At 45.9% G+C, this 23,799-nt stretch overlaps 3 protein-coding genes across 3 annotated transcripts; 1 reads left to right on the forward strand and 2 right to left on the reverse strand.

Annotated features, from left to right (window-relative positions):
• Positions 1-530: 530 nt before the first annotated feature.
• On the reverse strand, positions 531-10,091 carry HNRNPUL2 (heterogeneous nuclear ribonucleoprotein U like 2). Its single transcript, XM_082844619.1, has 14 exons — positions 9,350-10,091; positions 7,326-7,461; positions 6,956-7,032; positions 6,626-6,765; positions 6,226-6,316; positions 6,026-6,138; positions 5,541-5,804; positions 5,245-5,367; positions 4,737-4,865; positions 3,870-4,038; positions 2,329-2,529; positions 1,196-1,269; positions 825-932; positions 531-706 (listed from the first exon to the last, which is right to left on the reverse strand). Exons 1-14 carry the CDS (start codon positions 9,888-9,890, stop codon positions 626-628), a joined length of 2,247 nt encoding a protein of 748 aa, XP_082700745.1. The 5' UTR covers positions 9,891-10,091; the 3' UTR covers positions 531-625.
• A 1,189-nt stretch (positions 10,092-11,280) lies between these two features.
• Positions 11,281-18,135, forward strand: TTC9C (tetratricopeptide repeat domain 9C). Its single transcript, XM_082844369.1, has 3 exons — positions 11,281-11,885; positions 15,333-15,515; positions 16,459-18,135. Exons 1-3 carry the CDS (start codon positions 11,648-11,650, stop codon positions 16,551-16,553), a joined length of 516 nt encoding a protein of 171 aa, XP_082700495.1. The 5' UTR covers positions 11,281-11,647; the 3' UTR covers positions 16,554-18,135.
• A 3,719-nt stretch (positions 18,136-21,854) lies between these two features.
• Positions 21,855-23,473, reverse strand: ZBTB3 (zinc finger and BTB domain containing 3). The gene has a single exon (XM_082844475.1). The coding sequence runs from the start codon at positions 23,456-23,458 to the stop codon at positions 21,902-21,904; it is 1,557 nt and encodes a 518-aa protein (XP_082700601.1). The 5' UTR covers positions 23,459-23,473; the 3' UTR covers positions 21,855-21,901.
• Between the last annotated feature and the right edge of the window lie 326 nt (positions 23,474-23,799).

Genomic DNA, 23,799 nt, shown 5'->3' on the forward strand with positions numbered 1-23,799 from the left:
CAGGAACGTGGAGACAGGGACACTATGGCCTCCCAGCCCACCAGACCAGATATCCCAAGAGGGAAAGGTCGGTAAAGAAAATACAAACGGTTAGTTGGTGCAAGTGATTGATAAGAGCTGATCGTTTATTTTCACTGCCCCAGTCACAAGCTCTCCCTCTGTCCCCGCTCCTGCCTGTATGGAGAGTGCCCTCACACGCCTCCCCACCCGCTCCGCACTACCTCGCCATCACTCTCCCTTACTCGGCTGCCAGTCCAGCTGCCTCAGAATGTCAGAAGGGTGACATTTTCAGTTCTTTTCCTGTCTGACTGCAGGGTATAGGACAGGCAGCCCTAAGTGCTGCTTTCTGAGCAAATGGTTTTTTGATTACAAATATCTAACTAGGTTTGAAATGTTTTATAGAATAAGACAATATTCTTTTCAACAAACTTTAAAAAAAAATGTACAGTTTTGTTGTTTGTTTCCACCCCCCTCCCCCCCCGCTTGCGCACCCTCCCCCCACCGCCCCTCCCCGGCAGCTCAGCCCCACCCCGGCAGCCCCTGTTTTCCTTGGTTGTGTTTTGGGGGGTGCTTGGCACCCCCAGAGATTCAGCTTCATGGCTGACAGGCGACAATGGCAGGGGCTTCACCGATACCCTTGGTAACCGTAGTAGTTCCTGTAGTATCGGTCTCTGTCCTGGGGATGGTGGTAGTAGTAATTCTGCCACTAGAAGAAAGGGGAAACTCCATCACCTGGAGCCACAGCTGGCTGAGGATGGAGAGGCATGACACTCATCCCTTTGGCCCTGCCCCCCTTCATCTCTCTATCCCCAGATGATACTTACATCCCGACTGTATTGTCTGTAATAGTCTCTGTATCTGTTGTACTCATAATCTCGCCCATAGAACCGATCGTAGTCTCCCCTGTATCGATCGTAGAAGTTACGGTAACCCTGAGAAAGGAGAAGGAGAAGAGCGAAGATGTATGGGCTTTCAGCATCACAAGCCACTGCTATCCCCCGTCTTAAATGAGACACATCTTCACTTGATATTATAAACAAGCTTAACCTTCCCAGGATAAAGTCTTCCAGACGAACAAGTTAAATGGGGAAAACCCTAAGCCCTGAGAAAACAGCCCAAACCACTCTGCTCCCCCAAGCCAATAGGAATGGCTATCACGGCCCAGAGGGAGGAGCAGAAGGAGAGCTGCACTCACCCCTCTGTTTCCAGACTGCCCCCAGTACTGCTGCCCGTAGGCCCGGTTGTCGTAGCCTCGGCGCTGCCCGCCCACTGGAAGAGAAATGGAGAGCGCGCTCAGACAGCTGGCATGGGGTCCTGGCTCCACATCTGAGTGGAAATCAAAAAGTCGGAGCCAAAGGCAATTCTGGGGGAATAGGAGGCCTGCTTCTGCCAGGCTCACACAATGTTAATTAAAGCACCAGCCAGGATCTTTTAAAAAGTCTGAGGTGGGGGAGGGCAGAGGAATAGAGACACAAGAAAACCAAGCCACCTTGGTTTCACCTTTTGAAGCTCCCCAATTCCTGCAAAACATTTAAGATGCCAAAAGGATACATGGCAGAGTTAGAAACATGAGTAAAAACTGCCATTCGTAGAGCCACAGACTTTCAGCCCTGGAAGGGATCCTGGATATCATATAACCCAGACCCATCATTTTATACAAATGAACAAAGTCTAAATGATAAGCTCTTCCAGGGTAGGAACTGTTGGTATTCCCACTGCCCAGCACATAGCAGGCACTCAAAAATTTTGTTGACTTACACTTATAATTACACACACACACACACACACACACACAATTTTTAATGCACAGTGAATGCACACTGTGGCGGGGGTTGTTAACTGACAAACTAGACATTCAGGAGGGAAATTAATTCCACTAATAAGCTAACTTACTGTCTAACAACCCCCCCCCAGATTACTGAATAATGCATTCACTTTCTGCTCTATACAGTTGGGTTGATCCAATAGACGAAGTAGCAAGGAAAAAGATAAGAATCTGATTTCACTGCACAAATCCTTCAAATAAACTACAATAGTGAATGGGGAATCCATATGTAAAAATGAAAACTAGATAAATGAACAGGCTCAAGCATTGCTTTTCAAGGAAACAAATATTTTTGTTGAAAAATAACTACCTTTTGTTGAAGGATTATGGAAAAAGCACAAGAAGCTGGGAGTAAAGATCACAGGAAGAAATAAGCTCCATAAGAAGGGACTTTCTTATTGTTGGTGACCTGACTTGGTTTGCCTGCCCTTTCCTTGTGGGTCCTGCTGCACTCAGCACAGAGAACAGACTGAGGCTCGGGCTGGCAGGTCCCCAGGACTCACCGTAGCCTTGGCCTCTGCTTCGGTTCTGCCGGTTTCGCTTGTTTCGATTGTTTCGGCGGTTTGTCCGCTTCTCGGAGGGCGGCAGCAGCTTCCTTGCCTCCTCCCTGTACTTAGTGACAATGGGCTGAGCTTCCTCCTTCTCCAGCTCCCCGTATGTCACCTCATCCATATAGTCGCATTTTTCAGGCAGAGAGAAGTTGGCTGTAAGAGTAAGAGAGAAGCTTGTGGGCCTCCAAGTACATAGACGGGTAAGATCTCATGATGAAAACCCCACTACAAGAATAGGATTTTCTAAGTCTCATGTACTAATGCACAGAAGTGTGCTGGGTTCACTCTATGGGTTTTCCCTAAACTGTAACAGCCCCAGGCAAAGGGCTATCTGCAAACTGTAGATTTACAAGTTCTCAAGTGATCCATAATAAATTAAGAGTGAACTGGGTTAAGGTTTCTTATCAGGACAGAAGCAGGCAGCCAGAGGCTAAAAGTAACTGAGAAACTTTTGGTGTTGGTTAGATAAGAAATACACTTTTAAAGAGACTCAAGAAGAAACTGACCCCAGCCTAAAGGCACTTACTCATCTATACAAGAAAAACAGTTAACAAGAGTACGGGGTCCTCATTAAAACCACCTGTATATGATGGGCCAGCACACTTGCCAGTCTCTAGACATCAAGTTCAGAGGCTGAGGTCCCAGCAGAATTCAGTTCAATGAGGCTCTCCTGATTCTGAGATGAATCCAGTTAGCCCTCCGTTTTATAAAACTGAACTAAGTTCCTCCAAGTGCTTGAGTACCGGTATGGACTGGCCTAGTTCATTCTAAGTAAACTTGGAGAATCCAGCTCTTAAATGTGTAACCAGCTCCCATGCCTGGGCATTATCAGAATTCAAAGAGCCAGTAGTTGACAGCTCAGGTGGGATGTCAGGCGCTGAATGCAGCAAGGGGAAAAACCAAACTCTGAGGTGAACAGCACAAAACTAGATCAATCAAGATAGTTAATTTTGCCTTCTAGGGAACCTTGCTGTAAGGCTTTGTACCACACGTATCAAAAACCAAAACAAACAACAAAAATAAAAAACAGGCCTAATGTGATACTAGAAATCAAAATATACTGATGAGATCATTCACTCCAACCACTACCATTTTAATTTGAACCACAAGCATGGCCCATCTCTAGAATATAAATTCGGTGAAGGCAGAGCTTCATTTCATTCATTCTTTCCCTATGTCTAGAACAGTACTGGACAAATAGTAGACACTTTAAGTATTTACTAAATGAATAACTGACTCGTTGAAGCCTCTGCCTTAAGGCTATCATCCTGTGATCTATCACCATTTCTCTTTTTGTATTTTATCAGAATGAATCAAGGAGTTATTGCTTCACCATTCACTCTGCTCATTCATTAATCTTCAAGTGATCACACCCATTAATTTATTCCACAGATTTACACTTTACATGTGGAGAATCCTCCAGGTGCTAAGAGGCTCCAGTGAGGTGTGCATGGACCAAGGACAGGACCCCTAACTTGTAGAGTTTAGCCCACCTTTCATCTCCAGCATTATAGACTCAGGCACATCATCTCCCTCCACTTCCTTCCTTAGCTCCAGCCTCTTCTTCCAGTCCTCCTCATTAGGGACGACCACCACCACTTTCCGAGAGAAAGTCTTAAACAGCAATAGCTTCCGCCGTTGGCCAGAGTTGTACACGTTACACTAGGAACAAGAGGAGTAATAGACGTTTTAGGAATAAAAATTAAACACTAATTCAACCAACAATTACTGAGCATCTTTCACAAGTGAGGCACTAGATTAGGGGTCTTATTTACACAATCTCTTTGAATTCTTCAAAAGCTACATGATGTTATCCTGTTTTACACAACATGAAAATTGAGACTCAGAGAGGCCAAGACTTGTCCAAGGTCACAAACCTAGTAAGTGGTGGAGCCATGAATCCAACGCTCCAACGCTCTTTCCATTGCCTCTAGAATGTGTTTTACAGTCTGGGTCCATACACTCTCTGATAAAAACACTAAGAGTTGTATCTCTGAGCTCAAAACACATTACAACTGTAACACAACCACTTAGTCATAATCAGGTAACCTGATTCTGTTACTTAATTCAGTCTTTCTCTATATATGCACCCTATTTTGACTCTGAGCAATTTTTTTTTAAAGGGATTTAAAAAAATATTATTTATTTTGGCTGTGCCGGGTCTTAGTTGCAGCATGCACGCGGGATCTAGTTCCCTGACTAGGGATTGAACCCAGGCCCCCTGCACTGGGAGCACGGAGTCTTACCCACTGGACCACCAGCAAAGTCCCTGAGCAATTTTATCAGATTAAATGGATACCAAATCTTTTATCTTTGGACCTATTGTTAAATTAGGTTTCTTTTGAATGTTTGAACAATACCTGATCAAGAATGAAGTTCCTCTTTGTCCGGGAAGCAATCTGGACCAGCTTACTAAGGCACTGGGAGGCTTGCTGAACTAAAAGGTCCCGGCTTTTGGGGTCCATCTGTGGCTCCTCTAGCCCCTTCATCTAATGAGTTTGAGAAGAAGAGAAACACAAGGAGTTACACACTAAGTTAAAGCCCAAGAATCACTGGTAAATGCCACAACACCACCACATCAGTTCACTGACATTGCTCAGTGCTGTGAATGTTGTCCATTTCCTACAGAACTCATTTCCAGTCTCAATCTGGGTAAACTCCAGACTTTACCAGCTTTCAGATTTGACAACACAGCAAAGGAAAAGAAAAAAATCTACCATAAACACATACTGAGAACGCATTTCTTTATTTGTGGGGCCCTTGTTCTCAGACACCTGAAAGACCAACTCCACTGGGAAAAGATTATATAAATTTCTTGGTACCTCAAGAGCTAACATCACAGCTGACTAACCCCTCCCAGCAACTCACCCTCATTTGATTGAGCACAGTCTCAGCTCCCAGGACATTGTATCTTTTCTCAGGGTTTTCTTTTGCGTATTTCAGTGCCCACTGGGTCTTTCCAGATCCAGGCAGTCCCACCATCAGAATCACCTGCAAGTAAACAGAACCAGGAATGCTATAAAAAATAAGTGAGGGTCATGTTTACAAAGCCCAATTTAAGAACATCCTCCCCTTCCCCCAGCTGGGTAAAGTTTTCAGAAGAAAAGCGACCCACCCACCATTCCAAGCATGAGCACCAAGGTTCTGCACACTCTCCAGCATACCTCACACTCCTCTATGGTCTTGGGAGGGACCGCAGTGCGCACGCGCTCCTCCACAGGCACGGCATGGATGAACACAAACTCTTCTGGCGGTGGGAAGAAGGGCTCCTCCTTCTGACCAAAATTTAATTCTACAACACAATTTTTGCAGAGGACATGGGGTAGGAGGGCCCGGTCAGCCAGGGATTCCTTGTTGATACGGAATGCCACGCCAAGGTCTTCTCCATTCTTGGAAAAAGAAAGTTCTACTTCTTCGGCCTCAAAATTCTACAACGACGAAAGACAAGAGCATTTATGGGCACACAGAGCTTGAGGTTGATTAATCTTACAATTTAATCTTTTTTTTCTCTACTCCAACTGCTGTACTAAACAACTATGTGAGCAATGCATCAAAGGCAGAAAAGACAGCAGTCGATGGGAAGCAAATTGATCCCTAGTGCCCTCTATTTACTCCTTGCTACAAATCTACAACTTTCAGGAGCACTTACAGCAAAGCAGCCAATGACATCACTCTCCCCAAAAGTCTGGCCAAATTCCTCAAACTGCCCATTCTCTGCCTTGAGTCCTCGTCCATCGAAACCATACGAGAATTCATCCTCACCTAGAATAATCAGCAAATTAGTTACCTACACACAAACCTCCCACAGAGCAGCAAACACTAAAATGATTATGTTAAAAATAACTTTACCAAGCTGTGGATGGGAAAAATCAACAGACCATCCAACTCGAAGGAGAGAAACCTCTGTGCAGCCTTCTTTCATTGGGAGATTCTGGGTTACCTGGCCAAGTCAGAAAAGGAACTTTCAGATACTCGAGCAAAGTCTGAGTTAGACAAGATTTTGATACAAACCGAAAACGACAACTATCACAACTCAATGTCAGAAAAACAACTGTCAATAAACTTAAACCAAAGCCATGAGGGTCAATTTCTCGGTTACTGGCGCTACGGTTGTCATTCAAGCGTGGTGCCTTTTTCTGCACTAATAAAATACTGGTGGGCAGTAAACTACTATGTACTGGAGCCCACTACATAGTAGTCTAATGACTAATTTAATAAATGAACGGTCCTAATGAGCTGTACACACTACCTTGGCCTCAAAGCAGACTTTCCCCTTTGTCACTCCATAAGTACTTCTTGCCCCAGACCAAAGGGTGGGGAACTTCTCTGAGAAAAGCGGCTGCCCTCCATAGCGGTCTTTGCTCACTTGAAAATGGAGATCCGAGGTATCTGTTAAGAAAGAAGCGATCTGTTTACTCCAATGCCCAACACTTGAAGCCACCAATAGAACACAAGTATACCCAGTTCTCAAGAATGGATACAAAGTTTAAATCTTTTCAAAGCTGCAGGCCATGAAGTTTTAATCTCCAAAATCACTTTTGATTGGTTTAAAACCTCAACCTGTCTGCCTTATACATACACGTGTCCAGGTTCACAAGAGTCTGATCCTCTTCCTCATCTTTTGCCTCTTCTTCCGGGGGTGGTGGAGACTTTGAACTATACATATGAGAGAAAAGCAAATACAGTGTAACCAAAGTCCTCTAATTGGAGAGGTGTCTGCATGACATCAGGTCTGTTTATCAGCAAATATAAACTTCCAGCAGACAGCTTCTTTCAACAAATGTGAAAAGGGCAACAGGAGCTCTCAGGGTAGATTTAATCTAAAACTTAGGCCTGTAAAAACCTATTCCATTTTTAATCCACCCCTCTTTCCAGACTCTCCAATCAACATCAGGTATACCAAAATCAGAGCAGACACTCCCTTCAATGAAAGGGACTATTTCCCTCACCGGCTGTGGTAAGCCTCCTCTCGGAATTCATAGTAAGCTCGGCCATGTTCATCCTTCTCATCCCGCTGTCTCTTTACCCCCCGCCGCTCACCATCTGAGCCTGCCGGTTTTGACTTTTCACTATCTTGGTCATCTCCTACAAAAAGGAGGGAAAGAAAATCAGCAGTTTTCATACTGGAGTGTAGAATAAGCTCAGAACCAACAGAAACTAAAGGAGGACCTGCATATCTGTCTAGTCAGAAGAGCCAGGTTTTTCCCATGGCATTCACAGAATGTTTTATTTCCAAAGATGATCATCTTCCTGTCATTGGCTGGGATTTTATTTAAAAAAAAAAAAAGGGACATTATGGGCTAATTACAGTCAAGCAGTAGATTAAAAATTCGGCAATTTTTGCATTCTAAATTTATCTGCTTAAATCAGGTCAAACTTGCAGATTTTCCCACCAATATGACATAAAAGAAACATCCCATGAGTTTTTTAAAAACTTCATAGCTTAACTTCGATTCCTGACTATCAGATTTGGATTTAAGCTGGACACTTAATATATGTTTTCCAACACTTTTCCACAGGTTCATGTTACAGAAGCCTCAATTTTTTTTTTTTTTAAGGGTTTGCCTTTCCAGCTTTCGAACGCACAGCCATCCACAGCTTTACTTACATAGCTAATGGACTATGGTGTATATACAGAGCTGTATTTTTATCACAGATTTTTACTGAAACTTGCAGGAGCAAACCATTAAGTCACAAGAGACCCACAAATAATACTGCATCTTTACTGCACATAATTTGGGGCAGAAAAGTGTTGTCATATATTTCGCAACGTTCTTCACAAAAGGAGAAAAAAAACAATTTTTCCTTGGACTTTTTTGGTTTGTAACACTAAAGTTTTTAATAATAACTTCTTTAAAGAAGTCCTTTATCCCTCAACCTTTTTTATCTGCTATCTGGCGGTACACGTTAAGTCAAAGGTTATGTAATGGGATTTTTGTTCCAGAACATAGGACAATCTGCAAGTTGCATGTGACTGTTGTAGAATGGGTTCCAATTATACCATCATACCAAGCAGCAGCCTAAAAAATGTATTATAAAAGGAACTAAAGCAAGCCACTTCATATTAAGAATGAGAAGCAGCTCTAGTTTTCCTCCCTACTCTGACAAGACAGTTATGGATCAGCTCCAACCATCCAATTACTTCAAAAAGAGAAAGGTCACTAACTCCCTAGGGCAACTCTATACAGTCTCTTCCACAAGGTTACTCAATGGACCCACCAACACCTCAACCATTTCAATTCAGGAAGTCAAGGACCCGAAATGTAAAAAGCTAGCTAAGTGTACAGCAAATATACAAATTTGCCCAACCATCTACTCAGATGAAAGATTAAAATTTAGTTGTAAGAATTCAGGCAAGGTTAAACCCCTAGCCAAATAATGTTGATTAACATTCTAAATGCTGTAGATTAAAATTTTTTCTTCCGTAGGTAACGATTAAACTTGACACCCTCACACCACAGGCTGCTGAAGCAGGAGCTGCTGCTAAAGCAGGAGCAATGTTAGATTTCCAGATTTTCGGTGTGGCTCAAACTCTAATATTGAGCTTTCGATGGAGCGAACTTTGACGAACTGAGCTTATTGCTTAATTTTATGGCGAAAAAGTCAACAGTCGGGCCGAAGCCTCCAACAGTCGGTCTGGCTGTCCGTGTAATCAACAATTCCTCAGTGCATTCTCGGTTTAGGAAAAGATAACCAGCACCGCGGAAGGCTGCTCCAACAGGTAGCTCACAAGCAGTTCGCAAGCAACATCGCTTACTTCCATCCACTACCACCAAGCAACCGAGTTAGGCAGGAACCTCCCGCCTGCAGAGAGTGGGGCCACCAGAGGTAGTCAAACCCCCCAAAAAGGTGGGTAGAGGACGAAAGCCACCTCCCCTGGGGAGTCCCACCGAATGGCGATGGGAATCGAACCCCGCGATGCAGGGCTTGGTGCTGGGTCAGGGGCGCACCCGCTCCGCTGCCAGCTCCTCACCCTGCTCCTCTGCGGCCTTGTCACCCGGCGCCTCGGATCCCGGCGTCTCGTCTCCGCTCCGATCCTCCGGCTCATCTTCCTCCCCCTTGTCGGTGCCCTGCTCTTCGCCACCGTTCACCCCACCTGACTCGGCTGTGGCCTCCTCCGCTGGTTTCTCGGAAGCATCGGGCTCGGCCGCGGCCTCCACGGCTGCCGCCTCCGGGGGCTCCGGCGGCGGCTGTGCGGCCTGGCCCGAGGCCTGGGCAGGGGGTGGCTCTTCGTCTTCGTCCTCAAGCAGCGCCTCCTCGTCCTCCTCCTCCTCCTCTTCGTCCTCCTCCTCGTCCCCGCCCGGGCCGCCGCCCGACGCGGCCACAGGCCGAGGCTCCGCCTTGCAGGCCCCGCCGGGCCCGGCCCCGCCACCGCCGGCCTCGTCCTCGAGCATCTCGGCGTCCAGCGCCTCCTGCAGCCGCTGCGCCAGATCCACCTTGAGGCCGCGCGAGTCCAGGCCGCGCCGCTGCAGCTCCGACCGCAGCTCGGTCACTTTCAGCCGCTTCACCTCCATCGCCGCCGCCGCCTCCTCCGCCTCCCGCCGCCTCCTCCCCTGAGAGCCGTCGACCGAGCCCGACCGCGCAGGCGCCGCCGCCGCCCGCCTCCGCCTCACGCGCCAGCACTGAGCCCGCGCGAGCGAGCGCACGCACGTAGGCACGCAGGCAGAAGGCCGCACGCAGCCTCCGCTACGTAGTGTTTGTTTCTCGCCCTTCCTCCCTCCCCCTTTCGGCCCTCGGAGCCCAAAACAACGCAGCAGGGAGCTGCTTCCTCTCCAGCCCCCTTGGTTCCCCTGCCGCGGGCGGGTGGGCGCGCGCCGAGGACGGTGGAGTTCCCTCTCTTTACCTCCCGCCCCCTCTCACCCCCTGGGCCAATCGCCGCCAGCGGCTTCACGGCGCAGTCGCACCGGAGCCGGAGACGGGAAAGGCTGGCTTCAGCTCAAGTGCCTCGTAGTACCGAGGCGTGTGCGCACCCGTCCCTCCGTACTTCCAGCCGGGGCTCCGCGCAGCCGCCCGGACCTCCCTCGCCACACGCCCCTCCCACCCCGTCACCACCCTTACTTCCGTCTGACCCGATCACACTGTTGTCGTAGGGCTTGCTCGCTAATCTCTGTTCCCTAGTGTCTATTCGTGCAGCCACTTCTTGAGAGAGAAAAAAGCCAGAAGGAAAGCAGGGAAGCTCTTGCAACGTGAACGCCTACTGGCAATTGTCTTTCTCGTTAGTCAACAAAAGGGCTCTCTAAAACCTTGCAAGGACTGCAGTAACTAACCCCGGCCCTCTTTTTTCCCCTCAATCCTTCAACTTCTACCCAGCAACAGACACCCTGACCTCGCCGTATTGGCCAACTTGAATCGTCATCTGCAATTCTGATTGGTCCCTCAAGAGCTTTCGGTTTTTTTTTTTTTTTTTTTCAATTGGCGAAGCTGCCAGAGGATTTCCGCCCACCCCACGGTTGGTCCACTGGGGAGGCTGTAGAGGCGGGGTCGTTTCTGCGGGATTACTTTTCCGAGGCCGCTTCTGATTGGGCGGCGTGGAGCAATGCGCGCCACCATTTAGACACCAAGCTGTCGGGAGGCCTGACCCTGCACTCTCCGTACTCCCCGCCGGTAAATCGAAGCCCAGCGGGGAGACTTCGGGTTCGGCCACTTGCTGGGGGCGAGGGGCTGGCCGCGGGGCATGCGAGGCTTGCATGAGCGGCGCTGCGGCCGCCTCACCCTCGGGCTGTTTGGGGTGCACGGACCGCATTCACCTCGGTTCCCCAACTCCTGGCCCGGAGGTCAACAAATGCTGGTTGAATAAGTGCGAACAAAGAGCTGGGATGGAGGCAAGCCCTCTAGACCTCGTTTAGCAGTTGTCCCCGCCTTACTCCCTTCCATTTCCAGGTCAGGGAGGTGTGTCCGAAGGAAAGGAGGAAGCAAATTCCGCTGGCGTTTGCACGCCGGCCACAATTTTATAGTACGGCCTTCGCTTTTTCGTGCAGTCTCCTCCCCCCGGAGTCGCCGCTTTAGGAAATAAATTAATCTCTGGCTTTACTCTTCCCACGTCCTCTCCCTGATCAATGCCCTGCACTTCTAGAGATTGAAAAATAACTGCAGAGAAGAAAGGAAGGGGCTGTAGTAGAATCAAGGAAACATTCCCTGAGAGGCCTCCTGGAGAAGGAGAATTTCCTGCTTTTTTAAGTCGGCTACCAAAATCGGTTATTTCGCTCCTATCCCCAGAGCTTCGGTTGCTCTTTCACTTCCCAATTCCTCAAGAGCACTGGGCGACAAAGTTATGGAGAAGCGCCTGCAGGAGGCCCAGCTGTACAAGGAGAAAGGGAACCAATGTTACCGGGAAGGGAAGTACCGAGATGCTGTGAGTGGGTACCATCGAGCTCTGCTGCAGCTGCGGGGTCTGGATCCAAGTCTGCCCTCCCCGATACCTAATCTGGGACCCCAGGGCCCGGCCCTCACACATGAACAAGAAAACGTACTGCGCACCACCCAGACAGACTGCTACAACAACCTAGCTGGTAAGAACAGGGCTGAAGGATGGGTAGAGTGTCAAGGCCGGGACATGAAAGTCTGAGAACATTGGGGAAAACTGACGTGCTTCTCTGCCGTCATCTAGTTATTCTGCCATGAATTGAAATTTATTTTCAATCTGTAGGGTCTAATTGAGTTTCTGTAGAGCAGTGCTTCTCAGACTTCACTTGGAGAGTTTGTTAAACTCAACTTCTTGAGCCCTGTTCCCACGATTCCGATTTAATGGGTCGGAGGTTTGTGTGTTGGGCGATGTGTGTACCAATTTGCATTTCTAACAAACTCCCGGGTGATGCTGATAGGTTTAGGGAATTTCGCACGCTATAGGGAAAATACTGAACCTACGTTTAGAGTGTTGTTTCTTTAATATTTAAAATATAGGAAAGAAGGCACTTGCTTTAACTGGTGGTGTAAGTTATCCATCTTAGATATTTTGGATAGCTTTTCCTCATTTTCCTTCTTCCTATAAATCAGCTAGATGGTAACCTGGGTAACCAATATCTTCCTTATCCAGCTGGCCTTGAATGAAGAGGTGGATTCCAGAGTTAGTATCGCTAGGATTAATCTGCTAAAAGAAGGGAGACTTCTTAGGTCTGTTTTATGGCAGGCAAAATAACCATAGAGCTAATTAAGTTATTTTGAAGTATATTAAAGTATTCTAATGGTCCCAGTTGAGGCCACAGAAATTATTAGGAGTAGTTTTTTGTTTTTTTTTTTTTGCGGTACGCGGGCCTCTTACTGTTGTGGCCTCTCCCGTTGCGGAGCACAGGCTCCGGACGCGCAGGCTCAGCGGCCATGGCTCACGGGCCCAGCCGCTCCGCGGCATGTGGGTTCTTCCCAGACCGGGCCACGAACCTGTGTCCCCTGCATCGGCAGGCGGACTCTCAACCACTGCGCCACCAGGGAAGCCCAGGGGTAGTTTTTATACTTTGTAATAGTTGTTTAAATGATTTTTTTTTTTTTTTTTGCTTTCTACAACACTCATCAGCTGTGATTTGGTGAAAATCTAGCTTTTTTACAGTGTGTGTCCAGAGCTCCTCTTAGACTCAAGTAACAGTAACTAGAGTAGCTAATATTTCAGTTCATTCAACAATTATTTATTGGGTACTGAGGATACTGCAGTATTATAAAACAGATAAAGATCACTGCTTTCATGGGGAGATGGACAATTAACAGAAGAGGTAACATATATTAGAAGATGATGAGTAATGTGGAAAAGAATAAAGCAGAAAATGGGGATAGGGACTGCCCTGGCGGTCCAGTGGTTAAGACTCCATGCTTCCAATGCAGGGGGTGCAGGTTCCATCCCCGGTCAGGGAACTAAGATCATACATACTGTGTGGAGTGGCCCAAAAAAAAAAAAAAAAAAGAAAAGAAAAGAAAATGGGGATAGTGAGTGCCATAGGCATGGAAGTGTTAGGTAGGGGTTAGGGAAGGCCCGTTAAGGTGACATTTATGAAATACCGTGTTTAGGCCCTTTATACACATATACATATAAACCTATTTAAGTGTCACAGCAATCCTTTGAGGTAGATTTAAGGAAACATCTAATAAGTGGTGGAGCTAAAATTAAACATGGGAAGTCTTAATTGCAGAACTTAAGCTCTTATTGCAGAATACTGTGCATTATTAGAGAAGAGAATACACATTGGGGAATTGACCAGAAATCAAGGAAATGAGATAGGTACTTGTAAATATCGTGACTCTCCAGGTGGACTTGAAGGCAGAGACTGTAGCTTATCCATCTATAGACCCTCTGCTTGGGGGTGCTTGGTAGATGTTCTATAAAGACTCACTAAAATTAAATTTCACTTACATGTGAGTGAAGTTTACGTGTTGGGCAGTTTATTTATAGTATCTCTCATCTTTATAAAAATTCTGCAAGGTATTTATGATTTCCCCCATTTTACAGATAAGGAAATCAGACCATGTCACTGTCTAAAACTGTCCAATGGCATCGCATTACACTTAGGAAAATATTCAAACTCTGACCTTCCCCGGCACCGCCTGACTTGATCTGGCTCCGCCATAGACCAAATTCACAAAGCATGCGTCCACCTTCCAGCTTTGTAGGATCTCTTCTGTCAGGTAGAATGCCCTGTCCCTTGAATGACCCTTGTCATTCAGATCTTGGCCCAAAAGTCACTTTCTCAGGGAGACCTTCTGTAATCAAACATCACTCTGACCTCATTCACTCTCTGTCCCAGCACAGTTCTGTTTTCCTCAAAGCACTAATAAATAAGTGAATTTCTTAGTGCATTCCTCCTACCTGGGAACTGGGATGCAAGCTCTATTTACTCGTCAAGGTGTCTGTCTCGTTCCTCTCCTCTCCTGCTCCTAACTCCGCCTAGCACATGGTCAGTGTTCCATAACTAGTTGTCGAATGAATGAATGAAGCTACAGTGATGGGTTAGCTGACCGCGTGGAAGTACCTAAGTATTGATATAAACCATATGGCCACTTGGTGGGGATGTTGTAGAAGGGTTGCAGACATCAGCCCTGATTCTCCTTCCTTCTCAGCACCGTGATTTAATAATGCTATGTTTAATTCCCACAGTTATGAAACAGGGAATGCATTTCCCTTCTTACTTATAGAAAGGCAGAACACTGACCTGAACATTGCCTCCTAAACAGATTTGTGGTTTGAGGTCCCATTCTTTCATCCAAGGGAATAGTGAAGTAATATATCATCATTGAGAATGGTGGCAATTTTTGAGTTAGAGAGTCCTTGGTTCAGATTTCTTATTCATTCCACCTAGAAGCTGTGGGATCTTGGACAACTTACTTGACCCTTGTGAGCCTTGATTTCTTCATCCATTAGATGGAGATGGTAACACATACTGATTTCAGAGGGTGGATGAGAAGATTAAAGAAGCACATGGCGCAGCGCTTACTATTTCCTCACACAATTAATGGCAACGGTTGTCGTTAACAGAGCTTCAGTACAAGCATTGTGGTGAATGGGAGATTCAAGACAGAGAGCCTTGGGTAGAAGAGATACAATGAAGAGTTTTAAATAATTTTTTTTCTTTTTTTGGCTGTGCCACGCAGCATGCAACATCCCAGTTCCCCGACCAGGGATCGAACCCACACCCCCTGCAGTGGACGCGCGAAGTCCCAACCACTGGACCACCAGCGAAGTCCCCATAAATAAATTTTAAAATATGTTCTTATCAACTTTTATAGCTGGGCCTGACCCACACTAGGTACGTGCTAGGCATTTGGTAGATAGTGAAGTAAACTGTGAGGTATGTAAAGCTTATATTCACTGCTGTATCCCCAATGGCTAGAAGAATGTCTGGCATATGGTGGGCACTTAAATGTATTTGTTGGATGAGTGAATGTTATTGACATCATCCTAGGTTTGGTACTGCCTTGAGTTGGGCAATGGAACTTAGTGTTCCCTCTTCTCCCTTCCTTCCATTTGGCCCCATTAGCCTGTCTTCTTCAGATGGAGCCAGTAAACTACGAACGGGTGAAAGAATACAGTCAGAAAGTCCTGGAGCGACAGCCTGATAATGCCAAGGCCTTGTATCGGGCTGGAGTGGCCTTTTTCCACCTGCAGGACTATGACCAGGCTCGGCATTACCTCATGGCCGCTGTCAACAGGCAACCAAAAGGTGAGAGAAGGGGATTGAAGTAGTAAGTACAAAAAATTGTTCCACTGAGGTAGTATCTGTGGGAGTGTTTTAGCTTTCAATTTATTGAATTTTGAAAATAGGTAATAATACATTCACATGTTCAAAATTCAAAAAGTGTAAAAAGATATATGATAAACAGGCCTTCTACTCCTGTATTCTTGCCTCCACAGGAAAGCAATATTGTATGTGCTCCAGAAATAATCTTAAAATGTTGTTTTTCAAGTTTCAGTTCCTAGATGGGGACAAAAATAGGATCTGGATTCCAATGACTAAACATGATAATCCTCATTTCTACCAGTTCTCCAGCTGGGGTCTGGCCTTTGCTTAACTATCCATTCATCCTTTAGCTCAGCTAACCCCAGGTATGACCTAGAAGAAGGACAGGTGTCCTGACAGAAAATTTGAGGCTTGTTTCCCTTGTTTCCAAGGGGAAAAGAATATTGTGAAGAGAATGACAGACTCATTCCTGTGTTGGTGGTTCAGCACTGAAAGTTGTCTCCCGTTTTGCATTCTGGCTTAGAGCGGCTACTGAAGTAAGAGGGTCCCCAAACTTACAAAAATTCAGCAAAATCTCTCTAATTGAACGGGAAAGCCATTATGAATTAATAAAGATATATGAGCCGTTGTTCACATTTCTTACCTTCAAGTACATAGATTAACTGCCAGCCATGTACAGTAGCTTTAGAGACTTGCTCTGACAAAAACTATTTCCCCAAGCTCCTTTTCATTATTAAGTTAGCATCCCTGTACAAGATTTTTTAATAATGCACATAATTAATGAATGACATTTACTATTGCATAGAATTGTTGTGATATATGCAAATGGAAAGATTTTAGGAAATGGAAGTGTGTTCATAATCCTCTTCTGCCCAGAGGTACGGTTATGGCCTGTCTCTAATTGCCTTCTTTGCCCTGTTCTAAGACGCCAGTGTCCGGCGGTACCTTCAGCTAACGCAGTCGGAACTCAGCAGCTACCATCGGAAAGAGAAGCAGCTCTACCTGGGCATGTTTGGTTAACAAAGAAGAAAGATACCCCTCCACTGGCACTTCGGTGAACCAGTAAGGACCCATCAAGGGGAAACCTGAGCCTCAGCAAGAGAAATTAACCCCATACCTCTGACTGAGGTGAACTTGTATTTTGTTTCTAGTTCTGCACGAACTCTTTATTGCTTACATGGTCTGTGTCTGTTTTTGTTTCTCCATCTATGTATTTATACGGCTTTTAATATGTGGTATTATTAGGGATATTTGCCTTGAGAAATACAACCAGAAAACATTTGTCAGTTATGGGTGGAATTAATCATATCTTTGGCATAGATTTTAATGATAGATGTTGGTAGATGTAGTCATATACAAAGGAGAAGGCTAGCAGAGGATGAAGTAATAAGGAAGGCAGAAAGGAGTTTCTTCCTTCGTTTCCTCAGATGCCCAAAGCCAAACTTACACAGGCCACAAACTGGTAAATATATATACTGTGAAACTAGACAATTATAAATTGGGCCCACACGGCTCAGAATGAAAGATTTGAAATTAACCATCTTGATTAAAATAATTCCTTTGTCTTAATGTTCCACATACATTCAGATTCTTTTTCCCCCACAAAAGTATCTAGTTCCTCTTGTTTCTCTTGGTAATTTCTAGTCCTTGCTATTGTTCACACTCAGATCATTAATATAGTATGCTTATTTATTTTTTTATTAAACCCTTCTGTCTTAAAACTTCTGGAGTCAAGCATTTAAGTATATATTTTGTAATCTTTTAAAAGCTCTCATGCCAAAAAAACACTCGTAAACATTTTAATTTTTAATAGGTGCATATCTATAGTATGCTCATTTCTCTAAAAAAACATAGGAAAGACAGTTTACCAAGTCTTCTAGAAACAATACCATAAAAGAACAGGATAAAAACATAGATCTGTTCTTTACTTGTTACCCGCCCCCTTGTATTTTGCAGGAGCTCACTTCCTTAAAGAGGAGGGAAACGGTGAGAAAAGGTTCTCTTCCCTTAGGGCCTTTTAAGCACCAACGAACTTTCTGGAAGATTTTTTGGGCATGGGTGCAGGCGCAGATCTGGTGCAGTCATGGCTCAGTAGGAGGCTTCATCAACCGGGAGCTCCTTTGTCATTCTGCTAATGTCCACAATGTATGAGTTGTACAGAGTAGATAAGACCATAATAGCACTGCTTCTACCTTTATGAGTGAAGGTAATAAGCATGTATCATTAGCCATCATACACAGACAGATTTCAGACAAAAACCCCTTAGTCTTGCCAAGTGTACACAAGCTCTTCTCCCTTTATCAGTAATGCCTCTCTCTCAACGAGCTAGGCTCCTCTTTGAGTCTCCCTGTACCCTTAAATAATATAGCCACCAACTTACAAACAAAAAGTTTTCATACCAAATAATCTTTTAAGTCCAAGGACAGAACTAACAAAAGTTGAATATTTTATTCCCCTTCCAAGTTTCTTAAATTTCTAAGCCTAGACTGTTGCCAGATTATGTCATGCATGGTTGTGTGTTATGTTTGTTTGGGGTTGGTTTTGCTTTCTGATTTTCTTTTTTTCCCCTAAGACTTGATGTTACAGTAAGCTATGTTCTGCATCAATGAGGAAAAAATAAAACTGATATTTAAAAATGTACTGTCGAAATTTATTGCACTAACCCTTTTTAGCACTTCTAAGACACAAAATGGTCAGACTTACATTTCGCCTTTAATTTGAAGGCCAGCTCCTAACAGAGATGTTAACGAACGGGAAAGTGGACAAAGATAGGCAGTCAGATGTGGGTCTGGAGGAGGTCTGGCCAGCCCACATCCTGAAGGAATCAGCCAGAGGTACCTCAATCTCTGTACTCAGAAGTTTGTGGAGGGGGGAGGCTGCTCACCTTACCAATCCTTAATGGTTTCCACACAGGATTTGAGGGTTTGATTGAAGAGAAAGCATTCATGGTGATGTGAGGATTCATACTGCACATAAGGGACAGTTTAGAACAGTGTTTCCCTCCAAACCAATACCCATCATCTTTACAGTTTTGCCAAAATCACATACTACCTATACTACTTTTTAGTCAATATTTTACTTAAATATATATTTTGAAAGGAATTTTTGGACAGAGGAATATGTTAAATGATACCATGGGGACGTAATCAGCAAACCCCAGGCTGAAACCATAAGATGAATAAACCAATTTCTTCTATAAATTGCAAGGAAAAAGAGAGGGGAACCTATAAATTAAAAGAAGTTTAAGAGCCACCAACCAAATAAATGTGACTCTATTAGAAGAAAACAACTAAAAGTTTTTATGAGACTGTGTGTGAATTAAGAAAAAATATATATATTGGTCTCTCCCCAGCTCCTGGCACAGATCTCCTAAAACCCTTGGAATTTGGATTCTGATTTGAAAAAACAACTAAAAGTTTGCGAGACAATCAGGGAAATTTGAACAAGAATTATTAAGTTTTGCTGGGTGTGATCATGGTATTTGGTCTTTTTAGGAGTTCTTTTAGAGGTGCATGCTGAAATTGCTTACTGATAAAATTGGGGAGGGGACTTTAGAGCACTTCATATCATTTGCCAAAAAACACACAAAAAAACCCCAAAACAAAACAACCAATCAACCATAAAAATAAATGTATTTTACAGTAAAAAAAAAAAAGTATTAGTATATATTGAAGTAAACCATCTTTGGAAACACTGGCTTTGGAGAAAGTGAAATCTAATGTGAAGGGCTAAAATGGTGAGTTTTGTGAAGCTAAGAGCAAGTGAAGGCATACACTTACAAAATACCAATTAAGAAATGAAATCCTAAACTAGGAAGAGGTCTCTAAAACTGGAGAGCAAAGGGTGGTCGTCTGAAAACTAAATCAGCTTGTAGCTCAAAAGGAAATAACTTCTCAGGGTTAAACTCTTAATAGCCTGGGACCTGGCCCATCCCACCATAAAAGGAGGCCGATTTTGGCTCAGTAGAAGGAATAATTATCCAACAATTAGGGTTTCCAACAGTAGAATATGTTTCCTTTGGGAATAGTGAGTTCTCTTTCAACACCTGGCAAAAGGAGGATCCAGTGTTGGACTAGAGGTTAGATGAGCTGGCCTATGGTTCGTTGAATCCATGGATGGGACTGTCAAGAGTAGTGGAAACCAGAGAAAGTTCTCTTGATCACACCTCTACAGACAGGCCTAAACTGTTCTTGGTGTCCAGCAGATAGATAAAGTGAGGCAACTGTGGCCGTAATTGTGTTGGCTGCTGCTTTAAACATCTTGCAAATTCTTGGCTGCCACCTCCAATGAAGAAAGCATTCCATGCTGGGAACTAAAGGCAAATGCTTGCTCTTCAGGAGAATCTCACCAAGTTAACACATCCTCTTTAGTTAAGTATTGCACTTGGCCGAGACAGTAACAAGGTTCCTGTGTTCCCCAGATGGTCCAGAGAAATTACATACATTATATATACATGTACACATATTTATTATGCCTTGCTTTTAGGAACTGATGTTCTGAGGCAACCGATTTCTTTTTTCCCCCCTCCTTTTTTTAATTCACATACCATAAATTTCACTCTTTTAAAGGCAACTGATTCTTGTAGGCATTTTGATGTGATACTTACTCCAGGAAAAGGTGCTCCAGTCAGCTAAAATAGCTCTTACCGTATGTATGTATATCTTGCCTTGTTTCACCAAGGAGTTAAGGCAGTAATGTATTTGCATAAATAAAATTAGCCATTTGAAAAATAAAATAAAAGATTATTCCAACACAAGGAAAATGAAAAGCACAGAATTCAGTCTCTCAGCCATGGAAATGTTAAGCGTCAACTTTTGCTTCCCATCATACCCCAAGTAAGGAGCTTTCTTTGGCCAAATCTTTGATGCTCAGCTCTGTCTCCTTCCTATGACTCAAAAACAGCTTGCTAGTGTGAGTTCACAGGGCTGAATGTGACAAATCCAAAAAGAGAGAGAAGAAATTCAGAAAATTCACTCGTATTTTCATCTTTTTCTAAATACTCCTTCCTGCTTTTTTTGCATTCAGTTCCTTACGCGCCAAAGAGAGAGTTTGTGGGGAGCCCTCTGGTCCATCCTACAAACACCACTCTTCACCACAGGCAGGGGCAGACCCTTCTCTTACATTCCTAGAATGCTTTTTCCCCCCATGCCACACCAGTACCCCAAATTCCCATTTCTTTGCTATCTCTACTGTCAGTAACCACCTGTGTGACCGTACCTGAGTAATCTGACCTGTCTAGGCCGTCATCACAACTTTTAAGTGAGGGAGTTAGACCAGATGAACTCTAAGATTGTCTCATCTAGAGTTTCTTGCTTTAGTTTTCCCAAGCGCCCATCGTTTCCATTTCACAAGTCCTCAGTCTGCCCCCACACGCCTACCACTGTGGAGCTTAGTGTTTTCTGCCTTCCAGTTTGTCATCTTCAGAGACCTCAATGCACATTTAAGACGTGCAGGCAAAAATTTCAAGTCATCAATACGGTATCTGTTGTTGAAACAGTCAATCAAAGGCCTTTCTACATGGAAAGCAGAGGGAAAGGGGTAAGGCAACAAAAGGGGTAAGGCAACACTCAAAAGAAAGGCAACAAAACCAAACACTCAAAAGGTCAAAAAAGAAAACAACTTCTAGTTCAAAGTTAACCATCTTCAACAGTGTTTTAAACCAGCATGGTATCTGAAGTCATAAGCCAGGATTCAAATTCTGGCTTGCCCCTTAACTAGCTCTGTGACCCAGCACACGTTAACGTTGATTGTTCAGTCTCAAGTTTCCTTGTCTGTGGGGAAAAAAGCGGGGAGAGGGATAATACCTCATAAACTTGTTGAGGATTAAATGAGTATTTATGTGAAGTCCCCAGTACAGCCCGGGACACAGGAGGAGCTCAACTACAACAATAAACCATAATTGTGTGAAATTCCCTAATTTGTACACTTTTCCTAAGTAAAGTCTACACTGCCCTCTGCCTCTCCCACTTTTTTCCTCACAAACAACCTGACCCCCACCCCTACCCCAAGTACAGGTATCAGATTCCTAGGTCTGGAGGAGAGCTGTGAAAGAATCAGCAGGTGTGCAGTTTTGTGGAAGAAACCAGGCAAGTCCAGTTCAGAGAGATACTTTTCACTGCTAGCTTTATGGGTCCAAACGCAGAGTGAGAAGCGATTACACCTCAGGAAAATTCCCAGTGCCCTTGGTGAGGAGTTGACTGAGATGCGATGCCCCATAAAGTCCTGCTATCTGGCTGGGAAAAGAAAAGGGTAGGAACCTACAGCCTGGGCAGAATCTTCATTCTGTCCCCAGCAAGGGAAGTGAGATGCTTCCCACCTTCCGTGCTGCCCCCTAACGGGGGCAAGAGCCGGCCTGGCATCAGGGCGTGTTAGTTTTTGGGGCCAAGTACAAAATCTTTGGCTGGCCCTCCAGCACTGCTGTTCTGTCTGTCTGCTGTCGGGGAGCCAGGGATGGGCTGCACTCCCAGGAGGGGGCCAGCCTCTGGATCCGGTTTGCTGCGTTTGGCCAGGTCCTCATTGTGAGCCTTGCGGATGTGGCGGTACAGGTCCCCTGACTGCGTGTAGCTGCGCAGGCAGTAGCGGCACTCGTAGGGTCGCTCACGCGTGTGCACTGTGGCATGGCGCCGTAGTGTGTAAGAACATGAGAAGGTCTTCCCGCATGTCTTGCAAGTGGGAACATCCTCCGTAAAAACCCCAAAGCTTCCCGGGGCTGCTTCATACTCGGAAGGCAGGTAGAGTGGCTCGTGCAGGGCGGGCGGAGCAGGCAGGGGTGAGGTCACCAGTCCTCGATGATACTGCCCTGGACCTGGCAGCAAATGGTAGGGTAGGTGAGGATCTGGCGGCAGGAAGTGGTCACTGGCCCCCACCTCCTCCAGTCCTGCTGCCCTTGGCTCTTCAAAGGCCTCTGGCTGGGGAGGCTGTTCACCATACACTGCTCCTGCAGGTGGGAACAGTCCCTCAGGACCCCGAGGCTGTTCCTCCGAGGCATCGGGCTCCTCATCGGAAATCACGATAGCTTCTACTTTCACCTGGACCAGCTCCGCTTCTGCTGGGGCTGGAGCCTGGGATGGAACTGGGGCTGGGACTGGGACTGCAGCCGAAGCTGGGGGATAGAAGCCTTGCAGTGGGCCTCCAGTTCCCCTTGGTTCCACCACCCTCAGATTCTCAGAAACCACATCAAGGGGAGCCAGTGGCTCCACTGAAACCGTTGGGAGGCCCGAAGAGAAGTAGTTTGCAGGGTTGGTTTCTGTGGAGCTACTGGGGCTGGCAAGAGAGACATCAGCCACTGGTGGAGGAGGTGCCCGCAGATGCGGTGAGTCAACCTCCACGCCAGGCTGTGTAGTGTCAGCCCCAGCCGGCATCGGTGGCTCATCTGGAGGACAGACAGTAGGTGAGGGAGCTGCTGAGCCTTTCCATTCCCCTTTGCCCCAGTGGCCTGATGTCTCTGCAGATGCCAACGAAGGTTGGGGGCCACGGGAAGTGCTGGACAAAAACTCCAAATTAGGGTGCTGTGAGTTGGTTTCTTCCTCCTTCTTGGTACTATCCGCCTCTGCCAGGGCCCGGGCTTGCAGCCGCCGCTTACACACCTTGACAATATCATTCATGTGCAAGTAGCTGGCAGCTGCCAGCACATCCTCCACAGGGGTATCCCCCCTCAGGACCAGCTGGCCGGCATACATAAAGTCCAGAAGCAGCCCAAAGGCTGGAGCTGTGACAATCTCGTTGTGGATACACACCAGATCCCTCTTGTCCAGTTCCCGCTCTTTGTAGAAAAGCTGGAAAAATGGGCTGCAGGAGGCCAGCACAGCCCGATGGGCCAAGAACTGGGTGCTACCCACCATCACCGTGCAGTCACAAAGGAAACCCTGGGACCGCTGCTCTCGGAGGCTCTGCAGCAGCTGCTGGCTGTGTTCTGGGAACTCCATAGCACCCCACGAAGGGAAAGGGACACTAGGAAGGTCGCCACAAGTGGCTCCCTGGGAAAAGAGGACAGGGGGTTAGGGCAGGTGACCCTCCCATAAACCATAACGTCACCTCTGAGCTATTACTTGCCACCCCAAAGCCTCTGGCAGCACCGTCCTGACCCCAAGACGCTCGCTTAAATGACTACCCTGCGTTCTCCCAGGTCACACCCAGTGGTCTACTTTTAGCCCCGCCCCTTCGGCCTAACCTTAGCAGCAGGCCCCGCCCTGTCGACAAAGCCCCTCCCCGGAAGTCCCGCCTCCTAAGCAGCCTCCGCTTCCTCGATGCCCACCCAGTAGCTTCC

The sequence above is a fragment of the Leucopleurus acutus genome (assembly GCF_964270905.1).
Source record: "Leucopleurus acutus genome assembly, chromosome: 8".
In the NCBI taxonomy this organism is placed as follows: domain Eukaryota; kingdom Metazoa; phylum Chordata; class Mammalia; order Artiodactyla; family Delphinidae; genus Leucopleurus; species Leucopleurus acutus.

Coding starts and splice junctions, on each gene's coding strand:
- ZBTB3 (XM_082844475.1), bottom strand. CDS start 23,458: ATGGAGTTCCCAGAACACAGCCAGCAGCTGCTGCAGAGCCTCCGAGAG.
- TTC9C (XM_082844369.1), top strand. CDS start 11,648: ATGGAGAAGCGCCTGCAGGAGGCCCAGCTGTACAAGGAGAAAGGGAAC. Junction 11,886..15,332: donor CTGCTACAACAACCTAGCTG/GTAAGAACAGGG, acceptor TGGCCCCATTAG/CCTGTCTTCTTCAGATGGAG. Junction 15,516..16,458: donor TGTCAACAGGCAACCAAAAG/GTGAGAGAAGGG, acceptor CCCTGTTCTAAG/ACGCCAGTGTCCGGCGGTAC.
- HNRNPUL2 (XM_082844619.1), bottom strand. CDS start 9,890: ATGGAGGTGAAGCGGCTGAAAGTGACCGAGCTGCGGTCGGAGCTGCAG. Junction 7,462..9,349: donor CAAGGCCGCAGAGGAGCAGG/GTGAGGAGCTGG, acceptor TCCTTTTTGTAG/GAGATGACCAAGATAGTGAA. Junction 5,805..6,025: donor ATGTCATTGGCTGCTTTGCT/GTAAGTGCTCCT, acceptor TCGTCGTTGTAG/AATTTTGAGGCCGAAGAAGT.